Genomic DNA, 22,254 nt, shown 5'->3' with positions numbered 1-22,254 from the left:
TAGGCTCTGTGGGTTGACTCCTGTACGGGGCCCTCCTACGTCTCACCAGGTCCAGGACCTGTGCGTTGCACCAGACTATAGTAATTCATTAGTAATTAATCAACGTATAAATTATCCTTCTAACCATAGCATTTTTGTACTTGCTTTTTTATTTCTATGTTGCTCAATAATGTAACACTGAAAATAATAATAGTTATAACAGCTACAGCGGAACAAAAAGCTGTTTGCCATAATAACAACAACAACGACTGTTTCAGCCGTGGACAGTTCCACGTGGGACCGCCGCTCGAGACATGGGAGAGAGCTTGGGAGAGAGCGAGGACGTCGGACGTTAATTCGTGCAACACCCGGTGTTTGAGTTGCTGTGGGATGGAGTTTCGTTGACACAATCCACAGACAGACAGTAAACGTTAACGTTTTAATCGCCCACATCTTGGTCTTATTGTTTTGTAACACAACAACGATACATATCGGGGAACAACAATTTGCCCGACAAACATGGCAGACAGCATGGTAAGTACGGGAGGTGTGGGGACTGGTGTTGGTTTGGAGTCGGCTAATGTGAGATAGCTTATTAGCCTGAAGTCTGGAGTGATGAGGCAGCAGAATTAGCTTGGCGTGCTAACGCCGCTAGCTTCCATCGTTAGCTGTAGTGTAGAATGACTGAGGCCTGCTTGCTTACATTAGCTTCGTACTAGCTCTGGAAAAAAGTCGGTGGCAGACTGTTATATATTTAACGTCGCACATAAATCTTGTGTCACTGTCCGCTTATGTACCAGCTATACCTGCATTCTCTGTTATTTAGTTATTTTCGTTTTGTTTTTATACAAATAAGCGTATTTATTTATTTGTGGTGTTATTGAAATGGAGACATTTTTTTTAGCGTAGTGTGTGGACACTATAGTCTGTTCTCTGTTGACGTTCACCGATTTCATTTTAAAACAAGCACAGCAAGCAAATTGAAGCTGGGAGTAGAATGCTCAATAGTTTTGCACTGTCATCCCAGTCGCCACTGCTGACAGTTGACACCTGTCAAACTAGCTAGGACAAAAATAAATGCGAGTCGATTGTTTTGACTGGTAGGACTAGTTGCCTGTCAAACTGAATTATTCATTTTGACAGGCACCTAGTCCTACCAGTCAAAAGCTCAAAACAATTCAGACGATCAACGAAACGATCAACTATTCAGTCTGAATAGTTGATTGTTTTACTGGTAGGAGTCTGAATTGAATACACAGACAGGACCACAATGTAAATATTAAATAAGCCCTCAGGTCTTTTTGTGTTATCCCTTTAGCACCATTGTATAAACGATTACCACTATACTATTTTCAAACTGTCAATAAAGTAAATCAAGTCAAAATTAAGTAGGAGACTGGACTTGCTTGTCTGGCAGGTGTATGCTTGGGACTGGCATATCCCTCACCCATTGCTGTAGCTTGGGACTGGCATAGCCCTCACCCATTGCTGTAGCTTGGGACTGGCATAGCCCTCACCCATTGCTGTAGCTTGTGACTGGCAATCTGGCATAGCCCTCACCCATTTCTGTAGCTTGGGACTGGCATAGCCCTCATCCATTGCTGTAGCTTGGGACTGGCAATCTGGCATAGCCCTCACCCATTGCTGTAGCTTGGGACTGGCAACCTGGCATAGCCCTCACCCATTGCTGTAGCTTGGGACTGGCAATCTGGCATAGCCCTCACCCATTGCTGTAGCTTGGGACTGGCAACCTGGCATAGCCCTCACCCATTGCTGTAGCTTGGGACTGGCATAGCGTTGCCATTCAGGTGGACTTGGGGTGCTGACCTCTTGACCTATTTTCCAATGTCAGAATTATGGGAAACTTTCAAGGCTTTTGAAGTTTTTATATGGTCATACGGATGTCTGTATTAAAAACTGGGTGGTAATTTGATATTTCGCTATGAAACCTTTCTAATTTGTGGTTTTGACTGTCAATAATTTAACATGGAAGTGCAAGGAAGAGTTTGTGTTTTTTAATTGCTAATTCTTTCTGAACAGGCTGTCAAAAACATGATTTAAACAATGTTATTTCAGGGAATGTCTCAAAACAAATGTGTGATATCATACAACATTGGAAAATGGGTCAGACATTCCCATATTTGCCTGGTACCTCCAATCCTGGATGGCAACGCCATGTGATCGAGTAGCTAATGTTTGATAGTGTTGGTGTTTGATAGTGATACTGGATAGTGTCAACAAAACAACATCCCATCTCCTTTTTAAGAATTAAAGTCAAAGCATGGCTTTTAGAAAATGTTACAGTCCAAGGACCACAATGAATATCAGTCGGAATACTTTCTTGTGTCTATATCCAGAGATTAAAATAGGGTGCATTTGCCATTTTGCATCCCAAAACGCAGTTTATAGTTAAGGGATGCAATAAAACAACGACCTCTGCATCCACGGGATGCACTACCGTACGTTTTTTTTATTCTAGTTTATTTTGCTAGCTTTAGTTATAATAATCATTTCTTCTACATGAATATAACCACATTATAACCATATAAAATGAAATGGGAGTTAAATGCTGCAATTTGTAAAAATGGCAAAATATGACTCCTAACGTCGTTGAAGTGGGACTCATCAAATGTCCCTGGGACTCGTCTAAAAGACCATCCCTGCATCCTGGGACTCATTACATTGAAAACCTATTTACAGCACTTATATATCCTTAACGCTCCTAGATGAACATGATGTAACTTGTTTTTTCTTGCATGACGTCTAATCAAATCAAATCATTGAGCCCTCAGATACTACAGCTAGTCTGCTATTGATGGACCACAGAGTACTAGTTCGTTTGTGATTTTAATGTTTTGTGTGTTTTGTTTTTTCTCACTCAGATCATCCGGGTACAGTCTCCAGATGGAATGAAGAAAATTCCGTCTACTAAGAGGGAGACTTCAAAAGACTTCTTGAAGAAGGTACTGTGGGGAAATGTAGCAGTTTAGTAATGGCAACTGCTCACAGATAACGATCACATCTAATGTAATTGTCATAAGCTAAACACATTAACTGTTGCAACATTTGTGCTTGTTGTGGTACAACTGGATATAGTCATAAACAATGACTCAGGATGTAGAGTCTGGGAATCAGATTTACGGTTCGATCCCTCATCCTGGCATCATGTCAAAGTGTCCTTGAGCAAGACACTGAAGACTGAACCCCTCCTGACGGGCAGGTTGCTGTCTTGCTGCCTCCGCTGTTGTGTGAATGAATGCGTTTGTGAATGTAATGCATAAGTGCTTTGTATAACCCATTCTGACCGGGCACCCATTTTGGTGTCAGCATCATGTTATGCTTTAGCTATTTAAAAATAGCAGATCTACAAGCTCATATCGCGCCACCGAGTGGCGCGATACGAGCTTGTAGGTCTGCTATTTTTTTTAAATCGAAGAGCGACTGACATTTTTAGAATCTGATCTCAGGTCAGAATGGGTTCATCAGACCAGTGTGTGTCCGGCGGAAACCTCGTATGAATCTGATCTCGGGTCAGAATGGGTTAAAGGCGTTATGTAAATGCTGACCATTTACATACAGTACATGTCATGCGTGCGTCACAATGTTGCCCTTGCTTTCTGTCTGCAGTGAAATTCAGTTGCCTAGAGCCAGTGTTACAATTTAGACGTCTTTATTACCTGTGCTTTGCCAGTGTTACTCTGTTAATTTATGCATGCATGAAGCCCTGCAGGATAGTGCCGCAGTGCTCCCCCATGGCCCACTGTCATACAGGAGGCATCCACTGTGAATGCGTTGGCCTGGGAGGCATACCATTTCCGGGTCTATGATCCGGTCGGGAGCGGTCTTGCGTCATGTTGTAGTCACTACTGGTTTGTTGAGGCAGGAAACCACAAATCGGAATTAGAAGTACCCAAAATAATTCCCCGTGATCACAGGGCATCATCATTTTAGGGCCTACCCAATAAAAGCCTTGATGCGCCGTATGAATCCGACACGTTATTCGAGTACTTCTACTGTAGGAATAGTTTGTTTGGTATATCCTTATTTTATTCCAACTCGTAGCGACTGGCTAAAATCAAACGTGGAAAAAAATTGACGCTGGAAAAAACGGAATCCTCAAACCTTTTTTAGATTTGACCATCCGGTCTAGACCGGATCACACAGGCAATTTAGAAACACAGACAAGGCTTTCCCTCCAAGGTGGAAAGTCTGGTGACGCGAGAATATGAATGCATGGCTTGACAGGGACCTTTGTGCTTATAAAGACAGCACCACTGCTTTGAACATAGTTAAATATAGTCCCACCGCAGCTGTTTGCCTGGTACTGGCAGAATCCTCAGCAGCGACCCCACTGCACCCATGACCGTATATTCCTGTTGCTTGTGTGTAATACAATTGTGTTGCATTTTGCTGGCCCATCCTTCTTCGTAACCAAATTTGAGTTGGATTATATGAATGTATGAATAATGTATGTATAAGTAATTGGCCTGGCTCGGTTTCGGTGTGGGTACTGGAAAATGGTAACGATGTAAAAGGAAGTCTGATTCCCTCATCATTGGATGTTCAACTTGAAATCCTAAAATAGAATGACGTTACACCAGACTGGTAAGGGTGGAGTATTGCAGGCTGCAGCAGACGGCTGCAGTTATTAAAAATGCATGTATCCTGGTTAAAGCAGGGCTGTGTTGGTTGGCCTGCTGATCAATGGAGTATTTTCTTTCCCCATCGAGGCAGACCAAAAGCAGAGTGTGACTTACAAGAAGTGCAAAGTGAGACTTTCTGTGTAAGCCCTGCAGGCGTTTCTGCAACCCAGACAGAACATGGGAGGAATTGACAATAATGCTCCATCGTGTCATAACATTTGACGGACCATTTCGCCCACCATCTTGGGATGGAGAGTAAAACTCCATATTGTTAATTTAGTGTTAAATTAACACAATATGTTTGTGTTATTATTTAGTCAGTTGTTTATACTGTGTATCGTTAATTTGATAATCTTTATTTTCATTTTGCCAAAAATGTCAATAAAACAGGATAAAAAACAAAATGACAAATGTTAAAAATAAAAAAGAACAAAACATTAACGTAATTTATATTATAATTTATATTATATCATAACTCTCTCATAACCTTTCTTTAAGACTTAAAAAAAAGAAAAGAAAAAAGGTTTACATCAGCAGTGATGCAATGTGTGAGCAATGTTTCAGCATCAGAGTTTCATGAACTACTGCAGTGTTTGAAGGACAACCAAGGTTCATGTTTTAGGTTGTTACTAGATAAAGTAAAAGATGAGAGTTAATTGTTTTTCATTTGCTGCTTTCTTTTATTACAAAGCATTTGAAATATGTATTTTTTCCACAAAACAATATGGTGATTTAATTATTTACTATAGTCCTACTAAACCCCAAGAAATTATATCTGGCAAGTGGCAACAAAAGATCACGGGATCTATTGAATGTGACAAATTGAGCCTACACACAGTGTAGGTAGACAGTATGGCATCATGCCATCCCCCTAGTACCATACCTTCACATTCAGTAGATCCTGTGATCTTTTGTGGCCAGATGTAATTTCCTGGGATCTATTAGGACTATAGTAAATATTAATAAAGACATTTCTCAAAAAAAAAAACTGGCTTATTTAGCCCCATGTTCGAATGCCCCCGTCCCCTGTAAAAAATAGCTAAAATCTCTAAAATGAAAGAAAGCAGCAAATGGTCTGTCCTAAAGTCAGCTCTACAGTACGGCAGTGGATCAGGCGTAGAGTAGCCTGGGGTCCACCTATGCTTTCTATGGCATAGGCAGCTCCCGGCAGGATCCGCCGGGAGAATCTAGACACAGCTGAGCTGCGCGACATGAGTCTAATTAATTAGAGTACGTGTGTGCGTCAATTTAACAAAGGTGCAGACGATCAGAAATCAGCAGAGAGTGATCGACGTTTGCGCTACTGTATGCCGAATTGAAGTGGACTCGGTCACAGACTTTTCTTTTTTTCCCATGAAATAAAAACATCTGGGTTTCCGAGGCTAGGGGTAGAGTTGAGTGGCCGGATGGTAACCGCAAGGTTGCCAGTTCGAACCCGGGCTCCCCCAGAGTTGGTGTTGAAGTGTCCTTGAGCAAGACACTGAACCCCTAATTGCTCCTGATGTGCTGGTTGGTGCCTTGCATGGTTTCCGCCACCATTGGTGTTTGAATCAATGAATGTGTGTGTGAATGTGTATGTAAAGCGCCTTGGATAAAGGTGCTATATAAATGCACCATTTACTATTGTCATATTGTCACAACACCTTTGACATTGTATATTGGCTTTTTCACCCACCAGTGATGCCATCATGAATACGCTTGATGTCTCGATAATTCATCATCTTGCACCTACAGCATGTGACTTGTTACATTTCAAATAAAATCCACGAGGGTCTTCAAATTAATTACACCCCACATGGCAAATTGTAGGCTGTAGGATGTTTGCCATCTGAATGATTTCGTGTCTGACAGGACGTGATGTTTAAGTACCATGATGGGATACTCTCTCGTGTCTGGCCAGAATGGAGGGCTTTTAATAGCTCTTAGATTGTCTCGCTCCTTAATGACCTCATGAGCTGTTCTTACCAGCCTGCCATCTCCGGTGCCAAGCTGTGGTCTGATGAGTTGCTTGGTCAAGTTAATCGGTACCCACTGAGAATTGCATGGCCAATTACTCGCATAAATAATTCATAACACACTTTGATTTCTTTGTTTTTTCTTGGTGCACACTCAAGGGTTCTTACCTGCTTAACCACTTAAACCCTATATACTTAATTGACTGGATTCCCCACGGGTCTGTACTTCTTCCCTCCCCCCACAGGCCCACACACACCAAATCTCTTCACCGAAAATAGGCGATCTACAAGCTCGTGTCGCTATGTGCTGTGAGCTTGTAGATCTGGATGCTAGGGTTCATGTGATTAAAGTAATTCCATGAAAACTTTAAATATCAGAAGGCATTTCTGTCTTCATAGCCAGCTTTACCTGCATTCCTTAGATGTAGATGCATTGCGAGGAGAATGGCATCAGTTTATTTTGGCGTAGACAAATGTGTGACTGGCACTGAATGGCACCTTTTACGCTGTATTCTCTCAGGTGAGGTGGTGGCTCAGGGGTAGAGTGGCTGGATCGTAACCGCAAGGTTGCCTGTTCGAACCAGGGCTCCCCCAGAGTTAGTGTCGAGTTAAGCAACTGAGCAAGACACTGAACCCCAAATTGCTCCTCCTTATGTGCTGGTTGGTGCCTTGCTTAGTTTCCGCCTGTGTGTGTGTGTGTGTGTGTGTGTGTGTGAATTGATGCACAATCTATGTAAAGCACCTTGGATAAAGGCGCTATATAAATGCACCATTTTCCATTTATTTTACTAGGTGGCCAAAGAGTTCGGCTTCACTTCCAACGGCTTCTCCATTTACCTGAACCGGAACAAGACCGGCGAGATCCAATCCCTGAACAAAACCCTCAGTCTTCTTAAGATTAAGTAAGTAGGCACAAACCTGTCAGAATTGACTGTTGCCATGTGATATACGATCAGCAGAGTTATGAGGAACCCTGAACTATAATATCTACACATACAGGGCTATATATTGCGCCTTGGGCTCCATCTTGTGTCACCCTTATCCATTATCCCTAAACTAATTTGCCATTTTTTACTATTTAAAAAAACCTTTTAAAATAGTTCAAATAGCCGTTCTACAAGCTCACAATGTCTCGATGTAGATCGACTAGTTGAACTATTTAAAAATGTTCATAAAAAATGGCTAAGTTTAGGGATAATGGATAAGGGTGGCACAAGATGGAGCCCACAGTCAACTCCTTCAGTGCCACCTGGTGGTCACCAGTTTAGGTAGAGTGCCAATTCTCCCATTATAAAAAAAGAGAGGGCGTTGTTTTTTTAAATTACGTCTTGTCGGCACTTGGCACCCATTGCAAAGACGTCTAGAAGACGGGATTACGGTTTTGGCACTTTTAACAGCATTTTGTATCTGTAAATTAATTCGCCAAAGGCCCAAACCGCACCAATGCAACTCCTTGCAACAAAACAGTTTTAAGGACACACCAACGCAACTCCTTGCACTCCACGCCGCTCTCCGCTCCATCAGCGCTCACCTTCATTTGCGCAACGGGCGCTCCGCGATCCGCTCAGATCCACCTGCTCAGCAGCACCGGCGATTAAACATGTTCTTCTGTTTATAATCCAAACACTGACAGGCGATTCATATCATCATGCTCGTTTACTGCGTCTTTGATAACTGAAGCAGATGAATTGGGCATCGCATGTGTAAACTTGGCACGGTTAAGCACTGGTTTACCATAGCCTCTACATTATTAGTAACCACGTCTAGTCGTCTACTTGGTTTTGCGAGAGTTTTGATCATGCGAGAGTTTTGATCATGTTGCTTGCACTGTCTGTCGCCACACCAATCACGCGTTGATGAATGTTCCACACTTTCATACTTTTGGTAAATGCACTGTGTCTGCACACACTAAATCCAAGCATTTAGGTTCTAAACACGTGCTGTGTGCACTGAGCGGCTCGGAGCGGAGGACAGTTCTCGCTCCGGAAGCAGTTCTTCTGACCCGTTTTAAAACTCGCTCAATTCAAAATCCACCCGCGCCACTCGCGCTCCACGCCGCTCACATGCTCTGGTTGCATGGTGAATCATTGGTGCGGTTTGGGCCTTAGACACTTTTTCAGATGATTGGGCTCTATGTTAAGGATGTGACGGTTTGAAAATTACAAAACCGGGACGATATTCAATAAAAAACTGACCGAAACGGTAAAACCGACTTTAGCCACTGGAGGGCATTTTCGTTTTTTTCCATAGTGGTGTAAAGACCATAATTTGGACAACAAAGTGACAGATTTAACACAGTTGTCTTTATTTCTCAATGCTCACACAAATGGAAACAAGCCATGGTGTTTTCTTGCCTACTTGGGATCAATTCTTTAAGCATTGTATTTGTAATAAACAATTAACGCATCGTGATCTGCACGCATCTGCACCAGTCCAGCTATATAGGGTCCATGAGCCTGAGTCGAAAACATATCGCTGTCGTGTCCAGTCACAGTGTCCAGTCCAAATGTGAGCAACTGTACCTACTGTTTAAAGCCACTGGCCGCTTGACTTTTCGCTGACAAGAAAACCCTCTCAGTCCCGACCCTGTCGCAGGGTAAACAAAACGTCATAGCACATGGCTAATTGTACCCGTGCCAGGGAGGAGGAGGCGGCGCGGCTGTAACTTTCTCCAGGCCAATAATGGATTTAATCATTCCAAATAGGTCTCTCCATTCATTGCTACGGTCGACATGCTCGTCTCGCTGTCTGTTTAGTTTTGACTAACGCAAAGCTACTGCTGCGCTGTGCAGAAGAGCCATTGAAGTTACCTCAGTTTAAGACTCACAGATTTGCGACATTGAGGGGGCAGAAAACTGAGCGCTCGAGCACTGTTCATGCAGCCTTGTGTTCAGAGGAGTGGGACTAGCTGGAGTTTGAGAGTTGAGATTGTAGAGCTTGTAGATCTGTCTGTTTTTGCAGCGCCGGTGTCAGGGTAACAAAATAAGAAATTACAGGCAGAGATGAAGTGAAGTTGAACAGCCAAGCAGCAGCAAGCTAACATCACCACCAACATGGCTGGTGTTGTGTTAGCTTAGCAGCTAAGCTAACATCACCACCACCATGGCTGGTGTTGTGTTAGCTTAGCAGCTAAGCCTTAGCTTCTGGCAATTCTATAGCATTCTCACTGTGCGGTCTCACGGTGCGGGAACTGTGGGCTGTTGCTTGGGAGGAGAGGGGTTTCTACAGGCGGCTGCTATGACCAAATTTATTGTGTGCAACATGACAACTGTTTTAAAGTATTGTACAGTGACAACTATTGAAACTTTATTGTAAACAAACAACACTGCGTGGTCCACCCAGCTCCACCCCCCTGCCCCCATTCACTTGAAACCTGACACATGGTGTGTGTGCTGGGCTCCTGGCCGCTCTGCAGGCTACAGCAGGCAGCCAGCAGTGAGCCTGAGCACCGCGGCGAGCGTTGCGACCGCTTCCGTCGGCAAATATAAAAATACGGTTCGGTCGGTTTAAATACATTAATCAGGTTTACTAGATGAAACCGGATCGTACCGGTTGAACCGAAAACCGTCACATCCTTACTCTATGTATAAACCTAGTCACTGATTGGGTCCTCCTGTTACTTGTAGAAAATATATCTTCATTTACTTTTTTTTTAAAGTATTTTCTTTCCCTACACTCTCTCTTTCTTGCCCCTTTGCAGGCATGGCGATATGCTGTACCTTTACCCCTCGGGTTCCCCGGGCGTTTCCGGAGAGGTTATGGACACAGAAACTCCTCACTCCTCTTCATCGCTACGCGCCACCTCCTCATCGGCATCATCGTCCTCCTCGTCCTCCTCCTCCCTGATTCCTCGCTCCCACTCGGCGCCCCAGATCCCTGAAGATGAGATCGATCAGTATCTGGCCAAGCAGGACGGCAAGATCTACCGCAACAAAGATCCACAGCTGTAAGACTCATATCTACACTTCAATTAACCACTTTAACCCTGGTGTCTCTATATGTCATTATAGCTAAATGTTTTTTTTTGCAACTTATGTGTTTTTATTGTCATTATCAGGGTAGACAAGACATTACATTACATTACAATACATACATTGTCTCCATAGTGAGACAGCAGCAATAAAAGGAAAGTAAAACATCTAAAAAACACAAATAATTAGCACAACGAAAGTGAAAGAAAAAAGCGGATGGGGGGGGGGGGGGGGGATCATGGCTGAAAGTTTAAATAAAAACATCCTCCAAAATAGAGAATACAAGATCTACTAGCCGCATTGCATGGCTATTTAGTGGTGGTTATGGCTAATTCATCACTTTTGCATGGTTGTTGTCTGGCTGACATTCAAAGTAACTTTTTTCGTCGTCTGATACTGAGTACGGACTCTTATTATGCGAGTATAAAACATAATTTCTTGTAGTTATACTGACTTTACAGTACATACCAAGATTTTACAACCCATTTTTTCACCCAGTGTCAATTATCTAATGTAATTAGGGGGGGGGGCGGACTGACCTCATACTTCCTTCTATGCATGAGGAGTCCAAGCTGCTTCTTTTCACCTGACAGGGGAGAGTTTCTCCAGCCGGACATAGCATGTGGAAGGAACACGTTATTCCGACCAGTTCCTTTCCCCTCCATCAGGGAGAACATGCAAACTCCACACAGAAAGGATACAGTACAGTCGTTTTTACTCTGAATAGAATGAACAGCTTATATATGCACAGGCGATGTGAGCAGGAACTTAGCATGGAACCTTTGTGTTATATGGAATAGTTCGCCAAGTCAAACAAGGTTTTCTTACTTGCAGGTGTCGACATGGTGCTCTCGGAAAGTGTGTACACTGTGTACCATTAGAGGTAAGTGTATTTTTATTGTTCCCTGCTTGACAAACCACAGTGTCAGTACCAATTCCACTTGAAGACGACGAGGCTTTGTTTCCCTGGCCGTTCTCTGATTTGCCTTCTCTGGCCAGCCTTTCGATGAGGACTATCTGAACCATCTGGACCCCCCGGTCAAGCACATGTCATTCCATGCCTACATCCGCAAGATAACCGGTGGATCTGACAAGTGAGTAGCACCCGTATATCTTTGTTTGTGTGTTCCTGCTAATACAAATGATCTCACATCCTATGTTGTGAAGTTATACATGTATACTCTTTCACACACAGAGGGAAGTTTGCAGCTCTAGAGAACATCACCTGTAAGATCAGGTCAGGCTGTGAAGGTCATCCTCCATGGCCGGAGGGGATCTGCACCAAGTGCCAGCCCAGTGCCATCACCCTCAACAGACAGGTATGTGCCCACGGTGTTCCCCCTAGCCAGAAGCTGATAGTGTGGGGGAGCTTTCACGCATGCACACATGTCCGATCTGTAAACACTGTATTATTTTGGCCTATTTATGGCCGCCTACTAAAAATCATAGTGTGGTGGCTGGTCATGATTGTTTGGTGGCCCACCACACAATCATGCATATAGGGGAAACACTGGCCCATAAAGTTGTGGGTTCCACACAGATGTTGGTTCAAGTCTCAATCCTCAGGCAACATATTCTCATCCCAAGGCATTACAGTAAATAATGCCACCTAGGTACCTTTTGTGTCCCATGAATGCCTTCCAGAGTCATCTTTACACGCTCAGTTTCAAGTGTTGTTTTTGAGGTAAAAACATTGACATGGCAGGCACGTCATCTGAAGCAGACTTGTTCTGTGGGGCTTTCCTGAGCGGTTGAGCAACGGCAAGCAATGCGAAGCCTGCTTCTGCCGACTTTGTGCCGTTCCCCTTGCATAGCAATATGTATAGAATATTAAATGATCAATATAGCGCCAACATGGTACGCAAACAGGCACCCACCCACAACATGACGTGAAATATTTGACTAAGCAACAAAATGTGACTTATGGCGGTGATAATGCATGTCAGCTTCGACAGCAAAGAATCGCTTCCTCTGTCCTCTCACCCACAAACCTTCGATACATAAGCCTTTGGAAGAGACTGTTGCGTAACCTGCCTCTGTATTTAGGGAACGTTAGGGGGGTGTGTGTGTGTGCTCGCGCGCCTGTGCATGTCTGTTTAAATTGTGACATCGTCGTTTGGAAGACCATGAGACGGATCAAAAGAGTGTTATTTGATTTTTCGTCTCCCCTGTAATCGTGTCAGAAATACAGACATGTGGACAACATCATGTTTGAGAACCACACCATCGCCGATCGCTTCCTGGACTTCTGGAGAAAGACGGGGAGCCAGAGGATGGGATATTTGTACGGCAGATACACAGAGCACAAAGACATCCCTCTGGGCATCAGAGCAGAAGTGGCTGCTATCTATGAGCCTCCACAGGTGAGCGTTTGTTACTCACTCGGTATAAACGTTAAGGGTGAGTTACTCTTCGTTGCACGCACAGGTTTTTGTGCACCGAAAATAGCCGCTCTACAAGCGGTGGTGTGTTGTGAGCTTGTAGAATGGCTTTTGGGTGCGTGACACCGGCATGCAACAAAGTATAAATCGGGTATTACTGTGAATATAATATATATATATATTTTTTTTTAAATTGGCTTTAAGCAGGCACCAAAGGCACTGCTACTGCTGTAAAGTTGTAGTGAATGTATTCAGCCACACTGGGGCAGTATATTATCGTTTCTACCAATAGCTGAGTTCACACAAACTTAGCAGTTTGTTTCAAATCACTGTGTATGTTTATTTTTATGTACCAATGCAAAATAAAATGTATTTAGGGTATAGTTGCAGATATTGTGTGATGGTTAAAATAAAACACGCCAGGGAGCCACTGTTTTAGCCCTATGTCGCACCAGTCAACATCTGAAATTATTGTTCAGCACTTCTCAACGTTCTCTCAGTCATATTCAGTCACATTTTACTGTTTAAATTTGTTGGATTTCAGCACTTTCACTCTGTTTTTTCAGGCCGGCACTCAGAACACCCTTGAATTGCTGGAGGACCCCAAGGCTGCAGCTGTGGAGGAGATCGCTGCCAAGCTGGGCCTGTGCAAGGTTGGACTGCTCTTCCTTCTGTCCTCTGTATTGGAGCCATGATACTATCTGAATCTCGCAGTGTTCATTTCTTCAACTAAAACCATGACGAAAAATGTTCCTCGACTACCTTTTTTCACAAACAAAACAAAAACTAAGTTATGATTACTAAAAGTAAGACTAAGAGCGTATTGACAATTTCTTCAACAAACTAGACTAAAATGTTAGCGAGGTTCTAGTTTAGAACAGATCCAGTAGAACTAAAAGATGAGTAATGTTATGTTCGGTTGTGCCAGGTGTGTAGCTGCTATTATCCTGACCATTCCTTGCCACTTTTGGTCATAGACAACCAGCATCTCTCTTCTGTTGTGTAAAGCCTTCATCAATATGTAGACATTCTCCGAATTCCTCAGACTTCACACAGTTGTGGCTCTTAAGATCTTCCATATGCTTTGCAGGCAACGTAGGTCATACAACATGTGTGATCCCCCCCCCCCACACACACACACACACGCAAATCTGTCTTATGTCTCAATAACTAACTTTTTTGCTTATGTATGTATGGTTAGTTGATGGATTTTGTTGTTCCTGTGGCATGTAGGTGGGGTGGATTTTCACAGACCTGATCTCGGAGGATACTAGGATAGGCACCGTCCGCTACAGTAGAAACCAGGTGAGCATGCATACAACTAGGGATGTCCCGTTCATGTTTTATTTTGTGCTCCCGATCAGATTCCGATCATTTGAATTTGAGTATCTGCCGATACCGATTCATCACGATCAGATATTTACATTTTTATGTGACCATGTGCCATGTCACAAATTCACAATAGTACAATAGTCTAATATCATGATATGGATTTAATATTGATACTTGGGGATGTCCTGATCACGATTCTTTTTTGCTCTCGATCCGATTGCGATCGTTTGAAAATGACGTGATCGGCCCAATTTCTGATCACATGATCGGATCCCTGGATACAACTAAAAGCACATTATGTTGACATGTAAGACTCACATGGCGAGACATGCTTGTTGTCCATCCTGTGGGTAGGACTCGTACTACCTTAGTGCCGAGGAGTGCATCACAGCGGGATTCTTCCAGAATCAACAGTCAAACACCTGCAGGCTCTCCAGAGACGGGCATTTCGGCTCTAAATTCGTTACAGTGTTGGCAACAGGTAAGTTGATCTTTTTGGAGTCCTCCCGCCTCCTATCTCTTTGCTCCAGTCCTCTTGTTCTTACGCCAGCACCAGCTCAACCTTATCTGATCCTCTCTGACCACAGTGACCTTTTCTGTGCATTTATGTATATCTGACAGTGACCTACTTGGCTGCTGGTTTCTGTAATGTGGGTGATCTAGGATTTGAGGCGATTCCGTGCGCTGTGCACCGTCACTCTACAATGTAAAAATGTCTTGCACTTAACTGCATTTAACTGCAATGGGTAGTTCTAGTCAAGCTTTTTGACTGGTAGAAACAGGCACTATAAACGGATAACCAACAGAACTTAAGTGAAAATATCACCCTCTCTCTCGGGTTATATCTAACTACCGGTAATACAAGTTGAGGACTGAATCTAGAGAGAGAAGTTTTACTGACAGAGGAAAGACGATAGAGGGTGAAATGTACAGTACTCACAATGCACTCAACCAAATTCGCCGCATTCAACAAAAGAAAGAAAAATCGTCATTTTAATTAGTACATTACTCAAGCGTTCTGTCTCGTCTGCAGGCGGTCCAGACAACCAGGTGCACTTTGAAGGCTACCAGGTGTCCAACCAGTGCATGGCTCTGGTGAGAGATGAATGTTTACTGCCCTGCAGAGACGCTCCAGAGCTGGGCTACGCTAAAGAGTCCAGTCCTGAGCAGTATGTACCAGACGTCTTCTTCAAGGTAAGCATCATCAGCTGTCTTGATGGCTGCTTAACACTCTTGGCGCCAGCCAGGGCCATAACCCGCGGCACCGCAGGTTATAATAATTACCCTTTGATAGCCAAACCCAAAAAGCTATCGCTTTATATCAAAATCGACCGGCAGAAGCCAATACCTCTACTGTGCCCAGGTTACTAGGCAACCTTCAGTGTCCCTCCAGGCACAAGGCGAAATGCGCACTCACCCCATTGGAATCCACTCATTATGATTTATTTTCTTCTGCCTGTTTTCTCTGAAAAATTCTCCAAAATACTTGTTTTTGTCAAATCCATCCGGTGTTCAGATGTGAATAGTGATTTTTTTCGCATCGCGGCCGACATACAGTATTACCGTTTCTGGCAAAAGATAAACAACACCGCCAGCTGCTAGACTACAATGTGCTTTCGGTTTCGTCTCTGTGAAGCGTGTGACACACATGGAAGCGGGGCTCATATACAGTTGATGTGAATCATTGCGCTGAAGTACCTAGTACTTGACCACTAGATGGCGGCTCTCAAAGTGTTAAAGCAGTCTGTTCCACAGAGGGACGGACCTCTTAGGGCTGGGCTACACTGGGGATGAGATTGGCGCAGAATTGCGAACGGAGCGGAGTCTGCAGGAGTCCGCAACGGTACGCTGCCGCTATAATCAGTGGAACCCGGCTACACCGAGTGCGGGTGGGGTGCGCAGGTAGTGCGTGAATCTTTTTTTATGTGCTCTATTTTTCCGCGTGCCAGCGGGGGTTACGCAGCCCTTCGCACACAGCAACAACAGTAAATACGTAACTCCCCGGGGGGCCGACGAATTGTCGGTGTAGCCACCTAGCTGCTTCCGTTCTGCTCCGCCCGCGGTATGGTTCTGGTCCGTCCCCAGTTTAGCCCCCGGCCCCTAGTCAAACCTGAATTGACCACTTAAGTCAGTTGTATACTGACGGTATAAATAGCCCTCCCGTCGACATGTATCTAACAGTCTGTCATTCAGTTTTATGCATGTGCAGTTAACCCTTGTTTGTCTCCACCCAACAGGACAAAGACAAGTTTGGAAATGATGTGACTTTTCTTGCTCGGCCACTTCCTGTGGAGTATCTTATTATAGATGTAAGTATGAGAAGAGACTTCTGACTCTGTGCTCTCGAAAATATTTTGTTAAATTTAATTTCATAATAGTTTTTTGCAGGGTAAGCACAGCTAGGGTGAAGCGTTTTCCGATTGTGTATTCAGATTTGATTTCCATAATATTCTTTGCAGGGCAGGCTCAGCTTGAGGTTAGATTTTCTAGTCTGACCGAGGATCAAAGGACAGCCGGTGTCGTTTGGTTTCTTTGTTGTAACCGTGATTAAGACCAGGCTATACATTATTTAAAAGTGTGTACAAATTAGTTCCAGGAGCGTTCCTTCCTTGGTGATTTTGTTGTGGGTGCCTGCAAAACTAAGTATAAATCAGGCTTTACTTATGAACGATTAACATGATTTTTCTTGTGCCACAGATTACCACCACTTTCCCCAAGGACCCACAGTTCACCTTCTCCTCCACACAACGATTCCCCTTCGAGAACCGCGACATCCTGGGAGAGACACAAGTAACCAAGTTACACACAAGCACGCACACACAGAACCTTGCTTAACCTAACCCATAGCACGTCACCTACTCAACTACTTTTCCAGCACACACTTGAAGATTCGCACTCAAATTGACAATATGGAAGACATCTTGTTTTATCATTCGTCTTAGATTGTCCTCGTTGGACTGTACAGCACCAAGTGCATGTGGTGTTATCATAATTAGATTTAACAACTCTAAACCAGTACAGATAAACAAAGGTCCACTCTGTATTGCAATTGCTTTTTGAGCACGGTGTGATTTTTATATACACATTTATACCCAGTTAACATACTTTTATATGGGTGTAAATCTCTGACAATTTTATCAGGATTCTTTCAGATCTTTCATAAAGTCTTTAATTTGACCTTGTTCTGATTAGAGCAGATGCGGTTAATCCATTTCAATAAACACAAGTTTCAAAGGTTTTCAGCACATTTGTTAATAATCCTGATCCCACATTGACGTGTGTGTGTGTGTGTGTGTGTACATTTCTATAGGATTTCCACAGTTTAGCCACATATCTGTCCCAGTGCTCCTCCACGGTATTCCTGAATATCGTCTCAGACTTCCATCTGCTTCTCTTCTTGGTCACCAACGAGGTCATGCCTCTGAGTGTAAGTATAAAATTGAGGTTTTCAACCCTTTTCATGTCGAGGTCCATTCTTTATTCTGCTTTTTTTTTTTGAGCCACAGACCATTTGATGACATTTAGCCTCTCCGATCCAATAATATATAAATATGTTGTTGTCGTTGAATAAGATGTGCTGTATTGATGTTGGTACCATAGGTCATAGGAGAGATAGCAGGCAAACGTTGATCAAAATAACAATTCTTCTACATTCTCTAATCATTGTAGACTTCTTGTAAATTGATACCCGCTGTTGCTCGTTGTTTTTGTTAGTCGTGCCGCTCAACGATTAGATCATGGCCACATATTTCTCCAATCTGGAATTGGTTACTATAGGGGGAGAGTTGTCACGGTGATTTTCCTTAGTCGCTATGTATGCGCTGGTTACATTTCAGATTGGCCTTTCACCAACCTTCCAAGAGTATCAAAAACATGTCAGTGCATCACGCTCATTTAATGTTATTTTTCTGTGTTTGACTTTGTTTCCTTGCCATGGTCATAAACGTTCTACAGCATTTATCATGATGTAATCTTTCTTCTTTCCTTAAATTCCTTGGCCTTAAAGTTGTAGAACTAACATTGATTGCATGTCTTAATTACTACAATATGTTATTTTAACTGTCACAGAATGAGTTGCAAGTGGTGTTATTTTTGCTAACAAAGTCTCACGCCTCAAAAGGAAAGGCAAGTTTATATATTGGTTGCTAGTAATGAGCAGGGGTGGGCTGCTGCTGGAGCGAAGTGCAAGTAAATGGAATAACATTTGATATACATTATATTGTGGGTTAATAAATAGGCCTACATATTAAAGAGGTTATTTTAATCGGCGATCGCTAGATTGCACGTGACGTAGCGATCCACTAGCTATGAAATCCACATTAAACCCCTGGTAGCGAGGGAGAATTTAGCCATGGACTCAACTCTGTACCTGAAACATCATGTCTGTGTGCGTTTTTGTTTTACAGGACAGCATTGGTCTGCTGCTGGATGCAGTGAAGACCTCCAACGAGGAACTGGCCCAGACATGGAAGAAGTCTGAGCAGTGGGCCACCATCGAGCAGCTGTGCAGTAAGTCACAATATGGACAGATGGAGACGAAGTAGGAAGGGCAGCTGACTGAACAGCTACAGAATAAGAGACGATGTAGGAAGGACAGCTGATTGAACATCTACAGAATAAGAGACGATGTAGGAAGGACAGCTGACTGAACATCTACAGAATAAGAGACGATGTAGGAAGGACAGCTGACTGAACATCTACAGAATAAGAGACGATGTAGGAAGGACAGCTGATTGAACATCTACAGAATAAGAGACGATGTAGGAAGGACAGCTGACTGAACAGCTACAGAATAAGAGACGATGTAGGAAGGACAGCTGATTGAACATCTACAGAATAAGAGACGATGTAGGAAGGACAGCTGACTGAACAGCTACAGAATAAGAGACGATGTAGGAAGGACAGCTGATTGAACATCTACAGAATAAGAGACGATGTAGGAAGGGCAGCTGACTGAACATCTACAGAATAAGAGACGATGTAGGAAGGACAGCTGATTGAACATCTACAGAATAAGAGACGATGTAGGAAGGGCAGCTGATGAAAGAGCTACAGAATAAAGGGCAACACAAAGGCTGTGAACAGGCTGCGCTGCAGCACAGTATCGACGTGCGTGAAGTGCCGCCCATAAGCACCAACAGGACGCGGCGCACTGCTGTGCGGCTGCCAATTTGTAGTAAAAAAACAAAACATTTTCAGAGCACCGGTTCACTTTGAAACGAGTGTTGTGATTGGTCGAAAAATACTGTATCTGGCCCGACACTTCCGGCAGAACACGCACTGCCTTAGGTCGTGACCAGGCTTTTGTCTAAGCAGATGAGTAAAGGCCTATTCATACTCCAGTTTTAGGTGTATGAAAAACAGGTGTTTAGGAAAAACAGAGATGTGTTTGGGTGAGTGGTGAGTTGCTTACCACCACTACATGACATGTTGTAGTTTGAATAGTCCTTAAGGCTGGGAACGAGGCTACTTCAACCCAGAGTGTAGAGTAGGAGAGTAGCAACACGCTTTATAGTTCCAAACATTGCTCCTATGGCTAGAACTATCCCATTGAGATAGAATGAGCACTTCCGCATTCCATTGTTACAATGGGAGTCAACGCTAGTGTCGCCACTCTCTTACTATATTACTCTGCTTCAACCAAACCCTGAAAGCCACCTTGCATTGGTAATGGCATTGCTAGGACTGATATGGATTGCCGATGACATCGTTTTGATGTAATTTGCTGACCTGCAGATACTCTGCTATTAATGCACTTCTACTTGCTGTCTTGTCCTTCTCCAGGCACGGTAGGTGGACAGCCCTCGAGCTCTCTGGAGTACGGAGCCATGGGCGGCGGCCCGTCTGTCCCCGCCTCGTCCTCGGCCATGTGGTCCTGCCTCCACTGCACCTTTATGAACCAGCCTGGCACGGAGCATTGTGAAATGTGCAGCCTTCCCCGCGGTTAAAGCCCCCCCCATGCCCCCCCTCTCTACCCCACTGCTTCCGAAGCCCTTCCTTCATCCCTCCAAGCGTTATCGAGCACTGCCCCGGCCCTCCTGCTCTTCTCACACCATCATCGATCGAATCGGGACCAGCTGTTGAGATTTGGATGTCGTTTCCTCTCTTTCTGCCCCTGTCCCGTCATCGCTCAGCCTCTGTCCTCTCCATCTCACACGGACTGATTCGGGGGTATAATAAAGAAGCGCAAAAAGGATGCACTCGTTTACACCAAATTCTATGACGTAAAAAAAAAACTGATGACTTGTGTGCTTGTATTCCTCTCTCCAGTGGCTCCCGAGAGTGGTGGGGTACGTTTTAGGTAAAGCACTTTGGCTAAGGCTCCTCTCCCTCTTCCATACCCCCCCAACACCCTGCCTTCCCCAAAAAAAGAATAATCACTCATGGCTCAAATAAATGTTGCTGTGACTCAGGATAACAGCAAAGACTTAAGTGTTTGGATGTTCTCTCTCTCACATCAGTGCCCCTCTTTCACAATGTATTCTGGAAACCTGTTGTGTAAATAATACATTTGAGGAATGATACTGTTATTTAATTAAGACTTTTTTCTTTTTTTTATCCAATTGTAGTGTTAGTTTGGATTTTTTTGATCTTCAGTGTGGAGTTTGCTCAGTCAGGATTCTTTCTTTTCCCTTTTTTTTTAAATAGAACTCGGTCTCCTTTCGCTGTCCCTCACAACCGATGAATTTAGAAAATGGTAAGAAAAAGAATATAAAGAATTGTAACAGTTCAAATCCCAGACTTTTAAAGGTAATGTTAAAAGCAACATGCCCAGAAATGTAAAAATTGCAGAATGTTTTGAGATTCACCTGGTTTTGTGTTTTGACGGAATTGTAGCTTTTTGGATTTGTTGAACTGGAAGCTGGTTTTGAGACGTGGCCTACTTTTTAATTGGCTTTATTATTTTGCTAATGATGTAGTCACCACCGCACGTTGCCATGCCCTTCCAGACTCCGTAAACGTTGGTTCAAAACTGGAACCACAAAATGGCCGCCGGTTCCGTGAAAGCACCAAGGTTCCAATAATCTTGAACGGATTCTAAGTTCTAGAAGTTCTTTTGGTGGAAAAGGGGCCTCTGTCCCCCTCTTTAGCTGTGGTTCTCCTGACTGCAGGCTGCAGTCCACGGGGCCAAGCCATAGTGAATGGGGCCCTATGGGATTCCATCACTCAGCCTTCAAAGACTTTGACACTCAGAATGCTCGGTCACAGCCAGGTCATCCATGGGGAGAGAAAGATAACTGAACATTGCACATGTCTCATCAGTACAATGTGTTGTGTAGACCTGGAGGAGAGGGGGACATTTTCAGTTGGTCTGGGCGGATAGTTGATGTGATCTGGTGGGTTTAAATATGAGCAGATTCAGATGAGAATTGTTTTGTTTGTTTCTTGCGGATAACTACTCCTGATCCACTAAAACCTGAGCTCATTCCAGTGGGAGTTATCTGATCCTTTCCAACTGACTCCATTATGAATGGTTTTTCACCACTTCATGTCTCCTTTCTTCAAGCTAAAGTTGTCACTGTTCCACTTGGAATGGGTTCTAACAACTGTAGGGCTATAGTTCACTCAATTAACAATCAGCATTAAACATCTGGAGAGTGGAAATTGTTTTGAAGAGTATTTTTGATAAGTATGCTTGTTTTTGGTTGCATTTGAAATATGTTTTCATGTGTGGTCTGTTTTGGTTGCACACCTTTAGCATAACATGAGCATCACAAGAACGTTACTTGATATATGGGTGGGATGAGTAAACACATGCTGGAAAGCATGAGTCCATCGAACTCCTGCAAGCCCCTTGAAATACTAAAAGAATGATTGAGTAGACCGATGCAAAGTATCTCAACAGGTTGTTCTAGGTGCGTCACATATTACATAGTAATTGTATATAAGGAATGGGAATACATTTGACCCCTAGCTCCCAACATCTGTTACACATTCTTTATGGTATTGAACGTTTTCCACTACGTTGGGGACTGGGGAGGTTCCTTTCAGA

The 22,254-nt window shown here is 43.6% G+C and overlaps 1 protein-coding gene across 1 annotated transcript; it reads left to right on the top strand.

Annotated features, from left to right (window-relative positions):
* The first annotated feature begins 322 nt into the window (after positions 1 to 322).
* Positions 323 to 20,899, top strand: nploc4 (NPL4 homolog, ubiquitin recognition factor). Its single transcript, XM_083787924.1, has 17 exons — positions 323 to 513; positions 2,862 to 2,942; positions 7,370 to 7,479; positions 10,278 to 10,523; positions 11,383 to 11,431; positions 11,548 to 11,642; positions 11,744 to 11,867; positions 12,732 to 12,911; positions 13,496 to 13,582; positions 14,163 to 14,234; positions 14,616 to 14,742; positions 15,295 to 15,455; positions 16,499 to 16,570; positions 16,959 to 17,051; positions 17,572 to 17,688; positions 18,668 to 18,770; positions 20,046 to 20,899. The coding sequence occupies exons 1-17, from the start codon at positions 499 to 501 to the stop codon at positions 20,207 to 20,209; spliced, it is 1,896 nt and encodes a 631-aa protein (XP_083644050.1). The 5' UTR covers positions 323 to 498; the 3' UTR covers positions 20,210 to 20,899.
* Positions 20,900 to 22,254: the final 1,355 nt, after the last annotated feature.

This window comes from Protomyctophum parallelum (genome assembly GCF_964188405.1).
Source record: "Protomyctophum parallelum genome assembly, chromosome: 17".
Classification (NCBI taxonomy): domain Eukaryota; kingdom Metazoa; phylum Chordata; class Actinopteri; order Myctophiformes; family Myctophidae; genus Protomyctophum; species Protomyctophum parallelum.
The sequence above is the reverse complement of the archived record's forward strand: the minus strand, read 5'-3'. Positions and strand labels throughout refer to the sequence as shown.

What these genes read in the sequence shown, in the direction of transcription:
- nploc4 (XM_083787924.1), top strand. An exon ending in CGCAACAAAGATCCACAGCT is followed by an intron (nt 10,524 to 11,382) that starts GTAAGACTCATA and finishes TCTTACTTGCAG; the next exon opens with GTGTCGACATGGTGCTCTCG. An exon ending in ACATCCTGGGAGAGACACAA is followed by an intron (nt 17,052 to 17,571) that starts GTAACCAAGTTA and finishes ACATTTCTATAG; the next exon opens with GATTTCCACAGTTTAGCCAC.